This window comes from Drosophila virilis, chromosome 2 (genome assembly GCF_030788295.1).
Source record: "Drosophila virilis strain 15010-1051.87 chromosome 2, Dvir_AGI_RSII-ME, whole genome shotgun sequence".
Lineage (NCBI taxonomy): Eukaryota > Metazoa > Arthropoda > Insecta > Diptera > Drosophilidae > Drosophila > Drosophila virilis.
In genome coordinates, this window is record NC_091544.1 from 1,472,299 (window position 1) to 1,489,872 (window position 17,574).

At 46.3% G+C, this 17,574-nt stretch overlaps 5 protein-coding genes across 10 annotated transcripts; 2 read left to right on the forward strand and 3 right to left on the reverse strand.

The window, feature by feature from the left end:
* Positions 1 to 16: 16 nt before the first annotated feature.
* f-cup (leucine rich repeat containing flyers-cup) lies at positions 17 to 7,256 on the reverse strand. 6 transcript variants are annotated; one of them, XM_015169364.3, is made up of 12 exons: positions 7,137 to 7,256; positions 5,845 to 5,905; positions 4,156 to 4,517; positions 3,022 to 3,416; positions 2,536 to 2,659; positions 2,306 to 2,478; positions 1,868 to 2,250; positions 1,442 to 1,798; positions 924 to 1,067; positions 682 to 870; positions 442 to 627; positions 17 to 356 (listed from the first exon to the last, which is right to left on the reverse strand). In XM_015169364.3, the coding sequence occupies exons 2-12, from the start codon at positions 5,865 to 5,867 to the stop codon at positions 251 to 253; spliced, it is 2,442 nt and encodes an 813-aa protein (XP_015024850.1). In that variant the 5' UTR covers positions 5,868 to 5,905; positions 7,137 to 7,256; the 3' UTR covers positions 17 to 250. The 6 variants fall into 6 exon arrangements, 5 of the variants coding, with proteins under 5 accessions (XP_015024850.1, XP_002058514.2, XP_015024851.1 ...); XM_002058478.4 differs by having other exon boundaries at positions 1,442 to 1,801; XM_015169365.3 differs by lacking the exon at positions 1,442 to 1,798.
* On the forward strand, positions 7,183 to 9,771 carry ninaB (neither inactivation nor afterpotential B). Its single transcript, XM_002058479.4, has 4 exons — positions 7,183 to 7,279; positions 7,630 to 8,138; positions 8,263 to 9,259; positions 9,314 to 9,771. Exons 1-4 carry the CDS (start codon positions 7,235 to 7,237, stop codon positions 9,587 to 9,589), a joined length of 1,827 nt encoding a protein of 608 aa, XP_002058515.1. The 5' UTR covers positions 7,183 to 7,234; the 3' UTR covers positions 9,590 to 9,771.
* Positions 9,670 to 11,690, reverse strand: Adgf-D (Adenosine deaminase-related growth factor D). Its single transcript, XM_002058480.4, has 6 exons — positions 11,551 to 11,690; positions 10,997 to 11,488; positions 10,774 to 10,943; positions 10,530 to 10,711; positions 10,192 to 10,328; positions 9,670 to 10,130 (listed from the first exon to the last, which is right to left on the reverse strand). The coding sequence occupies exons 1-6, from the start codon at positions 11,612 to 11,614 to the stop codon at positions 9,670 to 9,672; spliced, it is 1,506 nt and encodes a 501-aa protein (XP_002058516.1). The 5' UTR covers positions 11,615 to 11,690.
* A 2,389-nt stretch (positions 11,691 to 14,079) lies between these two features.
* Adgf-C (Adenosine deaminase-related growth factor C) lies at positions 14,080 to 16,332 on the forward strand. Its single transcript, XM_002058481.4, has 6 exons — positions 14,080 to 14,532; positions 14,595 to 15,092; positions 15,155 to 15,324; positions 15,392 to 15,573; positions 15,631 to 15,767; positions 15,822 to 16,332. The coding sequence occupies exons 1-6, from the start codon at positions 14,460 to 14,462 to the stop codon at positions 16,283 to 16,285; spliced, it is 1,524 nt and encodes a 507-aa protein (XP_002058517.1). The 5' UTR covers positions 14,080 to 14,459; the 3' UTR covers positions 16,286 to 16,332.
* Positions 16,333 to 16,447: 115 nt separating this feature from the next.
* On the reverse strand, positions 16,448 to 17,479 carry Argp (Arginine phosphatase). The gene is made up of 4 exons (XM_002058482.4): positions 17,338 to 17,479; positions 17,093 to 17,277; positions 16,862 to 17,035; positions 16,448 to 16,804 (listed from the first exon to the last, which is right to left on the reverse strand). The coding sequence occupies exons 1-4, from the start codon at positions 17,360 to 17,362 to the stop codon at positions 16,715 to 16,717; spliced, it is 474 nt and encodes a 157-aa protein (XP_002058518.1). The 5' UTR covers positions 17,363 to 17,479; the 3' UTR covers positions 16,448 to 16,714.
* Between the last annotated feature and the right edge of the window lie 95 nt (positions 17,480 to 17,574).

Below are 17,574 nucleotides of genomic sequence, written 5' to 3' on the forward strand. Positions count from 1 at the left end.
AAATGCTACAAGGTACTACGCGCGTCTGGCGCCCACACACACACACACACACACACTGGCCGCATGACAGATTGTATTGTCTGGCTGAGTGTGTGCGAGTGTGTGTGTGCGTGTGCGGGCGCCACTTTAATTTGGTTAAGCTTTTGTCTCAAAATCAACACAACAATAATAAATGATTAAATTAATTAGCGTTTCGAATGTGCGCTAAGTTATCGTTAAATAAATAATAATGCGTCTTTGTTTAGCTGCTTCAGGTGGGAATGCGATCACGTAGATAGGACATAATGGCATCTGTGCCCTTCATCAGGATTTGATGGCGCGGCTGGCGAAACGGATTGCCCACCAGCTCCAAGTGGCTGCAAAGGCAGAAAAACAAGATAAGCAGAACACATAAACTGAATATAAGAAATGCCCACTGGCAATATATTTCCAGGCACTCACGTAATATTTGTTAGATTTCCCAGTATGGGCGGCACATATTCAATATCATTATTGCGCAAGTCGAGCGTATTCAGCCGGGGCAAACTCTCCAAGCCGGCCACGTTCAGGGCCTTAATGTGATTATCGCTGGCAACTAGAATCTCCAGGCCCTGCAGTTCATACAGGCCCTTCGGCAAATACTCAAAGCTGCAAATGTTGGCAATATTAAGGGTTAATAACAAATTTAATGGCATTAGCTACCGATTGTTGGCAATATTCAGTTCGCGCAGCGTGTTGAGCAGCCCAAATTCGGGTGGCAAGTCCTTAATTACATTGTTAGACAAATTTAGAAATGTTATACGAGTGAATTGGGAAATAAAAGTTGGTACACTGGCAATGACATTGTGGGCCAGGACAAGCTCCGTTACCAAATTGGACATGCGCTGCAAACTAAAAGGAAGGGTTAGCCTATATATATTTCGAGTATGTATTTCATGAGTTACCCCGGCGGGAAAGCACTCAGCTGATTGCGGGCAAAATCCACCACATGCACCTTCTCCGCGCTGGCCAGCTCGAAGACGTGCGTCGGCACATCCGTGAGGTTCTCCAAATTCACTGCCAAAGTGCGCGTGTGACGCAGCTTGTATCTGTAAAATACAATACAGAACATGAGTAAAGGCTGTTAAATCACAATCACAAAAGGAAGAACGATCTTTGCAGTGCCAAAGATTATATACCCTTGCAGCCAGATGGAAAATGTGCCACAAATTTAATTTTATTTGACATAGTTGGATTGGTTAAGGAACCTACTAAAATAGATACATAGTTATACAGCTCTCAGATGCGAACATTATGATTAGGTTAAAAAACTGAGGAGCTCTTAAACAAACAGACGGACATGCCTGCTGCGAATCAAGAAGCACAATAATAAGTTATGGATTTAGTGACAACAAGGGCATATGAGTAGCTCTATAACAATCGAATGCTATGGCTGTGTTTTTGGAACTTGGTGATACACTACACCCAACGAGGTTGCACAACACAACGATTGAACTGGTTATAGGCAGCCTGATGGGCTGGTGTCATCGATGCACAGCCGGGCATATAATGGCCATTAAAATAGGTATCCTGATAGGGCATCTGTGGGTTCGCCGCATAATGATTGGGATGCCCAAATTGTTGCTGCTGTTGCTGCTGCTCTTGCTCGTAATCCTCTGTCATATACTTTGGTGGCCCATTAAACGGCGGATAGTATAAGCCACAATGCGGCTGCTGTTGCTCCTGGTGATGTTGATGGTGATTGTGCATAAAGTGCTGGCACTGGCATTGGCAATGACAGCGCCTGAATGGCGACTGGGCGCAACCGGGCTGCTGGTAGCTGCTGCATCGTTGGATCAGTGCCTGATCAATGGAAAAAAAACCTGTACCCATTGCGCCCAATACTCACTTGTCGGTCATATTGGGTGGCAATTGCTGTTGCTGTTGACTGGATGCAGCTGATCGGCTGCTGCATGCCACGTCCTCGGCGCCGCCATCTTCGCGGCCTTTGGCCTGGGCGCGATCTTGCAGCGTTTTTAGAATGCGGGCTGTGCCGCATTGCAGAATGTCGCGTCGTATTGTCTTGATGGGATTGCCATCCACCTGAAGGCTGATCAAATGCGCCAGCGAGGCCAAGGTGACGGGCAGCACACTAATGGAATTGTTGGACACATCCAGACGATTCAGATTGCGCAACAGGCACACCTCGTCGGGCAGCTGTGTGATCTTGTTGTCGCGCAAATCCAAGATTTTCAAATGCGGCAAATTGGCACACAGATCCTTCGGCACGCGCTGCATAAACAAATTTGTTTTGCTAATCTGCACAAAGCATATCCAAGCCACGTACCTCTATAAAGTTGTTGCTGGCGTGCAGTTCGTTCAGCGCTTCATTGCCCTCAAAGTCAGGCAGCTCCTTGATGTCATTGTGCTGGATATACAAGCATTGCAGCTTGCGCAGCAGGCCCATGTCCTCCGGCAAGCCGATCAGATCGTTCTTCATCAGGTCTAGCTTTTGCAGCGCTTCAAACCGATAAGCAATTACTATAGCATGCGATTTGGGATTTAATGCCAACTTACAGCGCATATAGACAATATCGGGCGGCAGCTCCTTGATGTGGTTATTGGCCAGCAGCAGAGCCGTTAGACGCACCAGAAACCCAATGCCACCAGGCAAGCTGTTTATGTTATTGTTCCCAGCATCCTTTTTTTTTTTTTTAATGATGTTAGCAAAGCATTTGGTTCAGTGGGTAAGTGTGCGGGCGGAGGGGAAAATACGAATTGGATTAGTTGGAGCGGGTTAAAGGATTAGTTTAAATGCGTCAAGCCTTGGGTTTCAACTGGTTAAACCGGCAATTTACTCCTACTTTGGAGCGAAAGTTAAACCAAGCCCAAAAGCAGATTATTATTTTTTTTATATAAATGACAGCCCAAGGTTTGAATCAAAAAGTGGCTTAAAAGTGTGTGAAATCGGTTTTTGGATATCAAACTTAGGCTAAAGAATTGGCTCGAATCGTAACCGATATTTTTTTTGGGTTTGGTTCTTTTCGGAGACCATCTACGTACCAGGAACTCCAGCATGTGCAAATTGCTGATGTCCGGATTGAGCTCAATGAATTCATTATGTGATATATTTAGATGCCGCAGCTCTGGCAAGCTGAATAGCTCGATTGGCAATTCGCTTAGCTTATTGTGGCCAAGATTCAGGCGCACCAGCTTCTCCAGCTTTCCAATCTCTGGCGGCAGCGCGACGAGCGCATTGTCATGCAGCTGCAGCACGGTTAGCGTCAGCAGATTCTCAATTTTGGGCGATATATGCGACAGGGCATTGGAGCTGAGGTCGAGATTTTCCAGCGGCACCTGATTCCACCAGGCATCCTCCTCGCTAATGGACAACTGCACCAGATTGGCCTTCTTGCTGTCCTCGTCGGGCTCGTTAATGTCATAGATACGCTCGGGCACTGCAATAGTCAACAGAAGGGAGGATGAGCATTAGAATTCGTATCGGATGGTGTTTATCATCTCTACGGGCAGCGGCATCTTTGCTGGTTTGTGGCGCTGGATCATCCAGTTCAAGTTCAATCTCATCATCTGGATCGTCGCTTTCCAGCTCATCGGGCGATGAGGCCATTTGAAATTCCCGTATTTGATAATATCGTTGTTGCTGTCGCCGTCGCCGTCGCGGATGCGGACCACACATGCAAAACGATGTGAGCTGCTTCCTTGTTTGCCTCGAGGACGCAATCTTGATGGATATTTTGGTACACAAAACGATGCAAGCGAGACACACTACTGCGGGCAGCGAGCCCAACGCACAAACTGAACGCTCGTGGGGAACACTCATAACAAAAATCACAACATATAAATCAATATGACATCAGTCGCCGCTCGTGGGGATTGACTAGTGAGGCGTGTAATATGGCACGGCGCCTTCTATGGTCAGGCCAGGGGCAAGGTTCGAGATCACATCTACATATACAGAAACCATAAGGCGCTGCTGTCCATGAACCCGGCCGAATGCGAGCTTGTCCCAGAATGTGTTTCTGTCTCATGCCTCACCGGTTTATTGATCATCGTGTGCCAGCGTCGCATTGTCTCTGCACTAACCACTACACACACACACATACACATGCACACATACACACACATACACAGTATCATAACGCAAAATACATCTGAAATTGGCATTTGGCTACTTACCGCGAGACATGCCCTTGTTGGTCATATTCAATGTGCCCGTCTTGCGGGCCAGCTTCCACAGATTATCGGACAGCAGCGCATCGTCCTCCATGTTGGTGCGCTCATGGAACACCGGCTGGAACGAGTAGTTGTTGCGCGGCGATGGACCTTGACGCGGCCTCGCCGCGCCCCTCGGTATGCGACTGCCGGCTGCATAGGAGCCACCGAAATTCTGGCGTTCCGTCATCTCGCAGGGGCAATCGTATTGGGCGTAGCAATCGTTGGAGTGCACCGCGTCCAAATTGGTGTCACCTCTGCAATCGGTGGAGCTATCACAATTACCACAACTAACGGGGTTCAAGAAGTTGCTGTTGAACTCGTCGCTGCAGGCGCGTGACAAAAAAAATGAATATTTAAAATATATATTTATCTTGATTATTTATATACGGCGCTGTTTTGCGCCGTTAGTTTTCATTGTTGTCAGGCAACAGCTGATGTGTGCGTAAAGTGTTGAGCAGCGCCCAGCTGTGCGTATGCGTTTCGCAACACCAGCGAAAAGTGACCTTAACGTTGAATTGAAGCAGATATTCTAATTGGAAAGTTGCGTAAATCAAATTCGATCTAAAGAGGAAACATATTTAAAGCTTAGATTAAATATGCAATTAAAAGATAAGCCTTATTGCAAAAGGCAATATAATTGGGCTCATGCTATAACACAAGTTGCGAAACTAATTAGTGTTAAATATTATTTGAAACTGTATAAAGTGCATATGAATAAAGGAAAAATTAATGTATTGCAGTTGCCAAGCCTTAAAACAAATGTGAGCTGGCCTTCAAAAGTTGCTATTGATCTTGTTGCTGCAGGCAAGTAAAAAATAAGTAATTTTTAATTTTATTTATATTCGGCGCCGTTTTGCGCCGTTAATTTTCATTGCTGTCAGGCAACAGCAGTGTTGAGCAGCGCCCAGCTGTGCGTATGCGCTTCGCAACACCAACCTTAACGTTTAATTAAAAATATATATATAAATCCTAATTGGAAAGGTTTATGCATAAAGTGCTTAATTTAAATTCGATTTAAAGAGAAAACTTATTTAAACTTAGATAAAAATATCCAATTAAAAGATAAGGCAATATAATTGGTCTCTTGCCATAACACACGTTGTGGAACTGATTAGCTTTAAATATTATTTTTTGTTATTTGAAACTGCATAAAGTGCATTTTAATAGAGAAAAAATAAATTTAATGCAGCTGCAGGCGGCCAAGCCTTAAAACAAATATGAGCTGTGCCTGCAGCTGGGCCAGCTACAATAATTGAAATCAATTTAAACTGCCCAAACTGGGGCAATGCTCGGGATGCACCTGACGAGAACTTGCATTCATTTCCATCAATTGAAATTGAGCTAAAGACTTAGCCTCCGGCTGAGGCATAATTGAAATGATCGTGAACTTAAGCCCAAGCCAGGGATGTAAATTTCAAATAAAATAATATGTGGCTTAGTTTCCGGCTTGAATTCGTTGGGTCAAGGTTCACACAGGTGCTACTAAATATATTGCAAGCCTTATATGAAATAAATTTGGTGCAGTTTTAATTGGAAAACCTATTCGAATTATCATCTAATCAGATAAGCTTGCAGCCTGCGGTCACGTGTCGTATACGTAATTTTTGCTGTACTTACCTTTAGGCTGGGCTCAAAACTCGATTTACTTACTTTATCATCATGTGGCTATCCATTTAAGTGCGTTTTTTTTTCCAAAGCTTTGTTGTGGCTTCTGCAACAGATATGAAATAATAAAAATAAAAGAATTGCGTATTACTTGGCAGCAAGGTCAGACAGTCTGTCTGTGTGGGTGCGGGGTGTGAGGGTGTAGGGTGCATAGGGTACGGGGGGCTTGGGGTTGTATTAAATATCCACATTCGCCCTAAGTCTGTGCCAAAATGTTAGTTATAGAAGTTATTCGACACGTGTGGCTTGGCTCTGCTCAATTGTCGCCGAAGCGGCAAAAATGCTGTGCCACACATTTGTTTTTAATACCCTTAACGAGGGTATTTTAATTTTATCAACCATTTTGTGACGCAAAGCAGCAGCAGCAGATAATGAACGACTCGATATTGCCGATTATTTATTTATGCGTTTATATACCCTTGCAGAGGGTATTATCATTTTGTCGTGACCCCATAAAGCTTATATATTCTTGATCAATATCTACAGCCGAGTCGATGTGGCCATCCCGTCTGTCTGTTTAAAGCTATCTCACTGAAACTCTGCAGAAGTCCCTCTTTCTGTTGTACGCAGCATATATATCGCAACCACCTGGATCAGATCATATAGCTGCCATAGGAAGGATGGGTCGAAAAGTAGGTTCTTCTTTGGAAAACTTGTTTGTTTTTCAAGATATCTTAACCCTATTCGGCATTGACTATTTTCCCTGTGCTTCTTAGATACGGGCATTATGCAAAGGTTGGGACTGCAAGGGTATTAAGTGTTCGGCGTGACAAAGATAGCTCTTCTCGTTATGATTCAATTATAGAAATCTTAGTCATAGAAATCCTTTCCAATTTTCAAGCTAACTGCAGCTGTAACAAGCAGCCAGCCCGTAAGCCATATGCCAACAAGAGTATTTAGTCTTCGGTGAGGTGTTTGTTTTTTGTTTTTTTTCTGTTTCAATTTTCTGCCCTGCTTGGGCTCCGGTGTGGCTTACAAACGACGCGAACTACTCTGACGACGAGCGGCTGTCAATCTGAATTATGAATAAAGCTGGCCCACCGCCTGCCTGGAGGGTCAGTTGGGCCCACCACCCCCCTCACTCTCTCTCTCTCTCGCTCTCTCCACCCATCCCCCCATAATGGGCGAACCCTCGAGGCAGTTGGCGAGCTGGCGAACGCCTTGGCTGGGCTTTTGCCAGTTGTCGTTTGGGCTTGTGGCTGGTCGCTCGCAACATTTGCCAGCTGAGTGGGACTTGACGTGGTTGGATTGGCGTTGCAACTGCTGTCAGGGAATACCTGATTTTGAGTTTTGTTTTGTTTTTTTTTTTTTTTTGCTTTTTTTTCCTGTTACGTTTGCCTTCGAATCTGTGGCGTTCCGGCAACATCCGCTGCAAATGTCCGCACGCGTCTTTAAAAGTTTAATGCGCGACTTTTTTGCGGTTAGTCTTCAAAAACAATTGTGAAATTTGTTCAAAAATTTAAAAACTGTTTTTCCGAAAAGGTGCCAAAAAAAAAACAAATAACATGAGTTACTTGAATTTCAAATGAATTTCAAATATGTTCACAAACTGAGTGCAAACGTGTAAGCTGATGATTTGATGGGCTGACGGAACGGGTGGAAAGTGTGGAATGTGTGAAAAGGGTGGAACGGGTGGAATGCGTGGAAGCCGTGGATTGACAGCAGCTAATCGAGACTAAGCCGCGGCTCAAAGCCAGCTTATTGGCATTAAACAAATCCAGAATCGTGTCAATCAATAATCCTCCTCCTCTCCCCTCTCCATTCACACAGGTCAACTACGATGAGCAGCGCGCTGATCCGGAGGCACAGCGTCTGGATGGCAACGGTCGCTATTATCCCAACTGCTCCTCAGATGTCTGGCTGCGCTCCTGCGAGCGTGAGATCCTTGAGCCTCTGGAGGGTCATGCCAGTGGCCAAATACCCGGCTGGCTGAATGGCAGCCTGCTGCGCAACGGGCCCGGCAGCTGGCAGGTGGGCGACATGACATTTGGCCACCTGTTCGACTGCTCGGCGCTGCTGCATCGCTTTGCCATTAAAAACGGCCGGGTTACGTATCAGACGCGATTCGTGGACACGCAGACGCTGCAAAAGAATCGCGCAGCCCGGCGGATTGTGGTCACCGAATTTGGCACGGCCGCTGTGCCGGATCCGTGTCACTCGATCTTTGACAAATTTGGTGCCATCTTTAAGCCGGACAGCGGCACGGACAACTCCATGATATCCATTTATCCGTTTGGCGATGAGTATTACACATTTGCCGAGACGCCCTTTATGCATCGGTGCGTATACGTGATATTTGTGGGATTTGCATTAAAAGGGAGCAGGTCGGGCTGTATATTTTTGGGCCTAGGGTATCTACTAGGCGGCTACTTTTGTAATTCAATCGATGTGTTTTGCTTTTAGCATAAATCCGTGCACGTTGGCCACCGAGGGACGCATTTGCACCACCGACTTTGTGGGCGTGATCAACCACACATCGCATCCGCACATCTTGCCCAGCGGCACGGTCTACAATCTGGGCACCAGCATGACCAAATCTGGGCCAGCATATAGCATAATTTGCTTTCCGAACGGACGGCACATGTTCGAAGATGCGCACGTTGTGGCCACATTGCCATGCCGCTGGAAACTGCATCCCGGCTACATGCACACCTTTGGCCTGACCGAGCACTACTTTGTCATCGTGGAGCAGCCGCTGTCGGTATCCCTGCCGGAATACCTCAAGACGCAGCTGTCCAATCAAAAGCTGGCGGCCTGCTTAAAATGGTACGCGGAGAAGCCGACACTGTTCCATCTGATAGATCGCGTCACGGGCAAGCTGGTGCAGAGCTACGAGTCGGAGGCATTTTTCTACCTGCACATCATCAATGCGTACGAGCAGGACGGGCATGTCGTGGTAGACATATGCAGCTACAGGAATCCCGAGATGATCAACTGCATGTACCTGGAGGCCATTGCGAATATGCAAACGAATCCCAACTATGCGCAGCTCTTTCGCGGGCGTCCCTTGCGCTTCGTGCTCCCACTGGGCGCCAGCTGCAGCTCCGGCAAGCGACGCCTGGTCAAGTCGCTGTCCCTGGCGGGTCTGACGCCCCCGACGCCACCGGCACGCCTCAGGCACTCCGCCTCGCAGTATGCGGACATTAGCTACATGGCCACCAATAGCAAGCAGGAGGGGAGTCCGGGCAAGCAGGAGGACGACGGCTGCATCAATCTGGTCAGCCTGGAGCACAGCCTAGCGGAGGCGTATCGCGTTGCCAACGGCATATTCCTGCGACCCGAAATGCTGTGCAACTGGGGCTGCGAGACGCCCAGGATATACTACGAGCGGCACATGGGCAAGAGCTATCGCTACTTTTACGCGATCAGCTCTGATGTGGATGCACAGAATCCGGGCACGGTAAGCTGAAGCTGATTAAACCAACTACCTATCGCTAACCCGTCTCCTTCACAGCTCATCAAGGTGGATGTTATGAGCAAAACGTGTGCGACCTGGTGCGAGCCAAATATTTATCCCAGCGAGCCGATCTTTGTGCCGGCGCCGCAGCCGCAGAGCGAGGACGATGGCGTCCTGCTGGCCTCCATGGTGGCAGGCGGACTCAACGATCGCTATGTGGGCCTCGTTGTGCTGTGCGCCAAGACCATGACGGAGCTCGGGCGTTGTGAATTCCACACAAATGGACCCGTGCCGAAGTGCCTGCATGGCTGGTTTGCGGCCAATGCCGTTTAAACTGCATGTTAAATATTTATCCGCTTGTTAATCGCCTTTTCTATTCACTTTAGCACTTAGCCTTAGTCTAAATTTAGATACTATTTGAACTTGGGATTTAATATGTTTGCAATAAACTCTTGCCACTTCCTCTGGAACACGCGATTGAACTTGCGCCTCTCCAGAGAGGTGAGCACCGAGTATTTGATGGAGTTCAGCGCCAGCTGCTTGAGGAAACGCAAATCCGCCTCGGCCGGCGCCATGGCCATGAAGGCATAGTAGAAATCATAGCTTAGGCCTTTGGCACCCCAAACGCCGGGATCATCGGCGGAGATGACAATCGGAAAGTTCTCGGCTATCAGAAAGCTGGCCGGATGATTGCGCAGATCCCAGATGAAGCCCAGCACCTGGTTGGACAACGGATTCACCTCGATGGCGATGTTGCGCTTCTTGATCGTCGACCACAGCTGCGGATGCTTCGGCAGCGCAAAGCCGTGTCCAATGCGCTTTGTGTTCAGCAAAATGGCATCCATCATGTTCCAGTCGGTGCGTCCATACCAATCTGAAGAGTGGGATTTAGGATACTTAGAGCCAACTATGCATTAAGGATTCGCTTCACTTACTTGTCTCGCCCGCATGAAAGAAATAGTTGGCGGTGCTGGGCAAATCCGAGAATTCATTCACATATTTACTCAGCATGTCGCCCGTGTCCTCCTGCCCAATCATGTCGAAGCCAATGATGAAGTTGGGCTTGGCGGAGCTGAATTATTATTAAGTAAATTAATATTATTTATAAGTAAGTCTTCATGTACAAAATATTTCTGAGCAACGCACAGCCCAAGCCTCAAAAATATTAACAGCTTCGAACTAGCAAGCGAGAGATCGCCTGTTCAAATGAAAGGGCTATTTTCGGCACGCCAAAGATTTAATACCCTTCCAGAGCCAATCTTTTTGTACTTACTGCAGCTGCTTGAAGGTGCGTATATTCTCGGCCATTTTCTCCTCCGTGGCGCGATTGCGTTTCGCATAGATGACCTTGAGACCGACAAAGTCCGGATGCTTGGCCTTGAACTCCTCGACGATGCGCTCCAGCTGATTGGCCACATCCAGCGAGCTATACGTGCGATTGTTGTCATCATAGAGCTGGCCAAAAGTTGCGATTAAGCTTGCAGATTGGTGTCGGTTTCCAGACGTAGCATACTTACGGGCGAGAGCGAGAATCGGAGCTCGGCATACATGATGTTGTCCTCGCAGAGCTCCTCCAGCAGACGCTTGTGATAGGCGCAATATGTGGGCTGATATTTATAGAGACGATCGACCGTGGTGAAAATATTCTCAAAACGATCCCAGATCTTCTTTCGGTTCGGCAACAGAGCTGTCGAGGGTCGAGTATAGAGTAGAGTATAATCGAGAGATCGGAGCACTTACACTCCGGCCTGGTGCTGTGCATATTGATGTGCCTCTCCAGCTGTCGTTCGTATTGATGCCGATCCTCGGCATTGATGCGCTCCGTGCACACGTTCTGCTCCTCGCTGTGGCACTTCGAGCTGGCCGTATCGTAGGTGAAGATCAGCAGTCCGTTGATGTCCCGGCAGGTGTACAGATTGTTTGTGTTGGTCAGATTGGCGACGATCCACTTGGAGCTGACCATCGCCGTGTTGTGGCCGTGCAGAAAGGCGCCCTTCGGCATCTTCTGTATAATGCGGAACACCTCGCTCTGGCGCACAAATTGCTTGCCCTGAAAGAAGTGCATGGCCGGCGCATACTTCTCCGGATGCTTGATGCCCTCGGCAATCTCCGCGCGCTTGGCGTTCATCAAAATGCTGTTGGCCTTCTCCTCGTCCGCCGTGAGCCAGAGATTGCCGCCCAGCGAGGCCATTTGCTCCGCCTTCATAATACGCTCGCGCAGCGTCTCATAGGCTGAATGGAATTCAAAAACAGGGTATCAGGTCGGGTATATCGATTACTCGCTGTTGACCTACGCAGATCTGCGCCGCGCAGCTGGCCCAGCTGCAACAGCCACAGGCACAGCAGCTCCAGCAGCATCGCGCAATTGCTCAACTTTGAGTATATAGACGTTAATTTGAATAGTTCTATATATTTGCTCGACCTTCTCGTTTGCCGTCCACTTGCTAACTGATAAAGCCGCTGGCGACTCGCGCCTATCAGCGGGCATTTTGGGCTCTCCAAAAAAAAGTCTTTCCGATGCTCTCCGTGGGAGAAAGAGAGAGCAAGTGAGGGGGAGAGAGGGCGAGCCAGCTGTGCCAGAGTTCAATGTCAGCAATATGCAAATTGCGCCCACTGACCGACGGGGGCGCGAAAATTACACACACATATATATATATATATATATATATATATTTATCTGTATACATATATAAATATGGATTTGCATAGTCGGAGACCCTGCATGGCACAGACTTATCATACTTTATGCATACCCATCTATTGTTCCACATATACATACGAACATGATAAACTTCTAACCTTCTATATTAGAATCTTTGTTTGGGTTCTTGAACATAAATCGAGGATTGTAAGAGCTAGAGACATCACACATAAGGAATAACTCACCTTTTCCTTATCACCTTCCCGTTTACGTTAGAAATAGCTTGATTGACTTTATTTTAAGAGAATCATCATGCGTATTGATATGCACACACTTTTGTATGTCATATTCCAACCCTGAAAATTTCATAAAGATCGGACGATAAACACCCGAGGTATAGAAAGTCTCTGCATATAGAGCGTTGCTTCTGCGAGCGGGAAGCTAGAATATCTAGCGACAGCTTGGCAGCTCACTTCTATTATCTATTAGATACATAGTTATATATGCTAGAAAAGTAAACATTTCTATATTATTATATAATACTTATTACCTAGTTGTAGGGCATCTGTTAGTCGCGCATGCCCAGCTGGTTCTATGTGCATATGTTATCAGCACGTTTTTGTATATTTTTTAGTTAAAAATGCTTCTTTTTTTTTTTGCATATTGTTTACTAACCCAAATTGTTTTGGGGCCACTAAAATTGATACTTGGCATTGAATGGGATATGTTCAAATTTGCCACATTCAAAGCCCCAAACAATAAGTGTGCGAAAGGGTGAGGGGGGTGAGAGAGTGAGAGAGTAAGGGAAAGAGAGAGAGAGAGAGAACAATGCTGGAAAAGTAAAATGAATCGTGGGAAATATATAAACTGTATATTTTCTTATTTTAAAAACCAACAGCTTATGTGGATAATAAACAAATAATTATCTAGCACTAGAAAACAGTATTAAAACGAAGGAATTTATTATTATTTTGATTTAAATCTGTGGTATTCAACTGGCTTAAAACAATTGGCCCAGCTATTAACAAAATGAACAAGAATAGCCTGCAAGGTCTTCTTACAATAAATAAACTCTCAACTGAAATTACAAGTAAAATAAATATTTAATTTTTGTAAATTGTTTCGCAGTTTACAGCACTGCTAATTGTTCCAATTATCTGTTATTTAAAGTGACGTTGCATTTATTCTAAAATATCACAAATTATTTCTTATAAATAGGCGGATTACTTTGTTTTTGATGTCTCCAATTACCGTTAAGTATTCGTACGCCCAGCCCCCAAAGCGAACTCCCGGCGAGAAGAGCATCGACTCGTACGGGGAACAGCTCATTTCGTATGCGATTAGAAACCAGCTAAGCGCGTCCGTAAACGTCAGTTGACAATTAACGAGCTCCTCTCGAGCATTGCTCGACTGAGAGATGCCCTGTAAGTTGTCGAAAAGGTATGTCTGGGAGTTGTGCTTAAAAATAGAACTTTCTTCTCCTTCTCTGTCTTTCTCTATTCCCATCTCTTTCTTTCATTCGCGTCCTCTCTCTGTCCATCTCCCTCTTTCGCGGGACCTACTCTCTCTCTTTCCAAATAAAAAATGTGTCTGCAAATGTAAAGTGTCTAGCCAGTATTACTCTCTGTCTCTTTCACTATATCTCTCTCTCTCTCTCTCAGAAACGGAAGATGTCTTCGAATTTAAAGTGTTTAACGGATCTTACTCTCTCAGTCTCTCTTTTTATATTTCTCTCCCTCTCTCTCTCCCACTCTGTGCTTTCAGCATAGCTGTAAGAATTCAATGGGAATCTAATAGAATGGAATGGAATAGAATACGATGGGAAAGATTGGGAAGCTCTTCCTTAATATTTATGTATATTCTTAAATATATCTATATATTTATATTCCCAAAAATCCTGTCAAACTAAGCTGCATGCCACATTGGGATCACAAAGAGTGTCTTATAATTTAATTAATTAATTTATTTATTTATTTATGACATCAAACTATGAAAATGAAGTGCTAAAAGCCTAACTAGAATAATTTTTGGGTCTTTGTCTGACATATTGCTTGGGCAACTGTAGATACCCCGTCGCCGCTCGCTGAGCTACAGGGTATATCAATTAAAAAGCATTGGGCGGGCTTGGGTCTGTTTTTTTTTTTAGTTTTTTGATTCACTTGATATGCACAGCCATATGCCTCGAGTCGAAAAACCAGCGAAATGTTCGCTACTAGAACAAATTTCGCAACAACAAAAAAATGAAGAAAAACATTTATTAATTGTGAATAATAGTGTGTTGTTTGGGCTTAAGCAATTTCCAACAACTATTCCAAAATTTTTTGCCACCGCATGATAAACTGACGACAAGCTCCTCGCCCAGTTCTCGCAGAGCACGGCTGGCGAACGGGCGCACCACCACCAATGGGACAATAGAATATATCCGAGAAGCCGAGGCACACACGTAATTATCACCTGTAAAAGGTAATAGAAAAATATTTGCGTAGGCGGCTCATTAATTGGGCCAAAGCAAATCGAAGCTAGAGTCAAACAAAATTTCTTTCGCTGACGCCATTCGAGACTATGAGGCGACTCTTGGTGCTGCTGCTCGGACTGCTCGTTAATCCGCCTAGCAGCAAATCGGAGACGGCTTTGAGTAAGGATTGGGGCAGGTTGGATGCACATAATGTCATATATGTATATAATTGTGTTCTCCAGGCTATGAGAAGGCGCGCCTGGCGGTGCTCAGCGCCGAGGAGCAGCTCATGACCGGCGGCCGAACCAGTCTGAGCACGCAGGAGTCCCAGGTGGACGATCTCTTCATGCAGTACAAGCTGGGCGAGCTGGCGCAGGGTTTTCGCAATGCCGAACAGAATGCAGCTGCCATGCATTTCTTCAAGGCCAAGCCGCTGATCGATCGCAGCGCGATCTTCCGGTTCCTGCAGCAGATGCCCAAGGGAGCTGTGCTCCATATGCATAACACCGCTGCGGTCAGCTCCAGGTGGGTGCTGCAGAACATGTCCTACATGCCGGGCATGATGCGCTGCACGGACGCGGCCGGTCGCAGCCGTTTGAGCTTTCGGCGCGCCATCAAGGAGCACGGCTGCACCTCACAGTATGTCTACGTGGCGGACGAGAGGCGCAACTCCATCGATCCGGCGTTGTACGATGAGAATTTCGAGCGACTGATTAACTTGTATACGCCCGTGCCGGAGCGTGAGTTCCAGCTCGTAATGGACACTTTTCCTAGCAAATAACTATGCTTATTTTTCTTGCAGTGGAGCATCCGACAATAACTGCCGTTTGGAACCGATTCCAGGGCATGTTCGATACCTTGACAGAGGCCATCTATTACCTGCCCGCCTATCGAGCCTATCACTGGCAGATGCTGGAGGAGCTCTACAACGACAATGTCATGTACGCCGAGCTGCGCATCAGCCTGCGAGAGGTGAGAGCTTTAACCGGCTTTCAAAGCTTTCGCCTAAGCCTGCCTTCTCTTCCCTCCCTTCTTGCAGCTCTACGACGCCAGCGGACGCACCTTTCCGCGGGAGCAGGCGGTGCGCGAGCTGCAGTCGCTGAACGAGAAATTTGTGCGCCTGCATCCGAATTTTGTGGGCATCAAGGTCATCTATGCCGTGTGGCGAGGCGCGGACGCGGATCGGATGCGCGAGAATGTCAAGGAGTTCAAGCTGTTGCAGTAGGCGTGGCTGCTCAAAGACCTTTGTACCGGCTTAACTCATTTGTTCTCTTGCAGGGAGACCTTTCCGCAGTTTGTGATCGGCTTCGATCTGGTGGGCCAGGAGGACAAGGGCAAGCCCATATACGAGCAGCTGGCGGCCCTAAAGGATTTGCCGCCCGGCACACGTTTGTTTCTGCACGCGGGCGAAACAAGTGAGTGACATGAGTAGCACCTCCGAGAGAAGTAATTCCAAGTGTTCCTTGCAGATTGGTTTAGTGCCTCGACGGATATCAATATGCTGGACGCGCTGCTGCTTAATACCACGCGCATTGGCCACGCCTTCGCTCTGGTCAAGCATCCCATTCTGATGAATGCCGTGAAAACGCGACAGATCGCTGTCGAGCTGAATCCCATCTCGAATCAGGTGCTGCACCTGGTCTCGGATATGCGCAATCATCCGGGTGCACAGTATTTGGCGCTGGATGTGCCCGTCGTCGTGTGCAATGATGATCCCGGCTTTTGGAACGCCAAAGGTCTCAGCTATGACTTCTACTATGCCATCATGAGCATGGCGCCCAACAATGCCGGAATTCGTGTCCTAAAAACTCTCGTTTTCAATTCAATACGCTACTCGGCGCTCACGGAAAAGGAACAGCAGCGAGCCTACCAGTTGCTCGAGCACAGCTGGGCACGTTTTATGGACAAAGTGCTGCAGGGCAAGGTGTTCTAAGCAGGCTTATGACGATAAATAAATCTACAAAATGGTTTGTGATAGCTAACAAGATATAATATAATTCTTATAAAATAGTAACACGCATTAAAACTTTGCCTGACCCTGCTTGTCGATCAATTGCCGAACTACATTAAATTAATTACATTTGCCTTAACACTATTAATCAATTCAATTATGGATACGTTGTTTTTGATAGATGTGTGCGATACCTCAGATTTTAGATTTACGTGGGAATCTAACAGAGAATCGATTTGGTTTGCATTTCACAATTTCTCTGACATAAAGAAGAGGTCTTAAATACAATACAAATAATAATTTAACATATTGAAGCAAAAGTTTTAGAATGTAGAATTATGCTTAAAGTATTTAACCGAAGCATAAAATATCACGCGCTTAATCATAATGTATAAAGGTTTTTGTCAATATCTAAGTCGGATGGCCATGTTGCTGTACGAAACGCTCGCAGCTCTCCAGGATTTGTGTGTACACCGCATGAAAGCTGCCCATGCCCTGACTCTGCAAGCAAAAAGGGTTTGATGAACAACATCAATAAGTACACTTGAAGGTAATTACAAAATAGGGATCTTGGATAATCTCGTCTTCCTTGCGATTCAGATAGCTGCCCAGCAGTAGTATGCGGCATTTTGGCTGCGGCTGCAGCTGAGCTGCCATTTCCTGCAACTCTGCCAGATTGCCTTCATCCATGCCGAAGATGTAGTCAAAGCTGTAAAAGTCCTGTGCGGTAATCTGAGAGTTGGGACCAGGTGTTAGATTGTTATTTTCATAGTTAGCTTCTGTGCATACAATACGACTTAGATGTTGGGTCTTAAGGCCGTGCTGTTGCAGCAGGTCTTGGGCACGCCCCTGCGCCCGCAGACCCACATTCCAATCACGGAGTCCGGCGCTGTCCGTGTGCCAACTGTGCACATGTTTTTTATTTATTAAATGCCGCAATATCGCCTCCGCCATGGGCGAGCGACAGGTGTTCCCTATTGAGATAAACATTTTAAATTGCTCAAAACCATCTTACACAATCATTTACCACTTACCCAAACAAACAAATAAGACTTTCATGTCACAAGCGAGAATTTGTACAACAAATTTTAATTTTCTGCAGTATAACACTTAATTTAACTGTAAACAGAGCAAATATTGCTCAACACCTAACGAAATGGTGTAGACCAAAGCAGAGCGAAAAACAATTTATTGCAGCGAGGCGAAAGTATTTCACCACAATGAGTAGCAATGCATGTAAACATTGCCTGCACACACACATAGACAAACCG

Excerpts from the sequence above, each read along its gene's own strand:
- f-cup (XM_002058478.4), bottom strand. The coding sequence starts at position 5,867 with ATGGATAGCCACATGATGATAAA. Across the intron at positions 1,068-1,441 it reads GTTGTGCAACCTCGTTGGGT|ATACAAGCTGCGTCACACGC; the intron begins GTAGTGTATCAC and ends TGTATTTTACAG. Across the intron at positions 357-441 it reads GGAAATCTAACAAATATTAC|CCACTTGGAGCTGGTGGGCA; the intron begins GTGAGTGCCTGG and ends CTGCCTTTGCAG.
- ninaB (XM_002058479.4), top strand. The coding sequence starts at position 7,235 with ATGTCCGCACGCGTCTTTAAAAGTTTAATGCGCGACTTTTTTGCG. Across the intron at positions 7,280-7,629 it reads TAATGCGCGACTTTTTTGCG|GTCAACTACGATGAGCAGCG; the intron begins GTTAGTCTTCAA and ends CCATTCACACAG. Across the intron at positions 8,139-8,262 it reads GAGACGCCCTTTATGCATCG|CATAAATCCGTGCACGTTGG; the intron begins GTGCGTATACGT and ends TTTTGCTTTTAG.
- Adgf-D (XM_002058480.4), bottom strand. The coding sequence starts at position 11,614 with ATGCTGCTGGAGCTGCTGTGCCTGTGGCTGTTGCAGCTGGGCCAGCTG. Across the intron at positions 11,489-11,550 it reads GCTGCGCGGCGCAGATCTGC|CCTATGAGACGCTGCGCGAG; the intron begins GTAGGTCAACAG and ends AATTCCATTCAG. Across the intron at positions 10,712-10,773 it reads TCCGATTCTCGCTCTCGCCC|CTCTATGATGACAACAATCG; the intron begins GTAAGTATGCTA and ends ACTTTTGGCCAG.
- Adgf-C (XM_002058481.4), top strand. The coding sequence starts at position 14,460 with ATGAGGCGACTCTTGGTGCTGCTGCTCGGACTGCTCGTTAATCCGCCT. Across the intron at positions 15,093-15,154 it reads GTATACGCCCGTGCCGGAGC|TGGAGCATCCGACAATAACT; the intron begins GTGAGTTCCAGC and ends TTTTTCTTGCAG. Across the intron at positions 15,768-15,821 it reads TCTGCACGCGGGCGAAACAA|ATTGGTTTAGTGCCTCGACG; the intron begins GTGAGTGACATG and ends TGTTCCTTGCAG.
- Argp (XM_002058482.4), bottom strand. The coding sequence starts at position 17,362 with ATGAAAGTCTTATTTGTTTGTTTGG. Across the intron at positions 17,278-17,337 it reads AGTCTTATTTGTTTGTTTGG|GGAACACCTGTCGCTCGCCC; the intron begins GTAAGTGGTAAA and ends TTATCTCAATAG. Across the intron at positions 17,036-17,092 it reads CCCAACATCTAAGTCGTATT|ATTACCGCACAGGACTTTTA; the intron begins GTATGCACAGAA and ends CCCAACTCTCAG.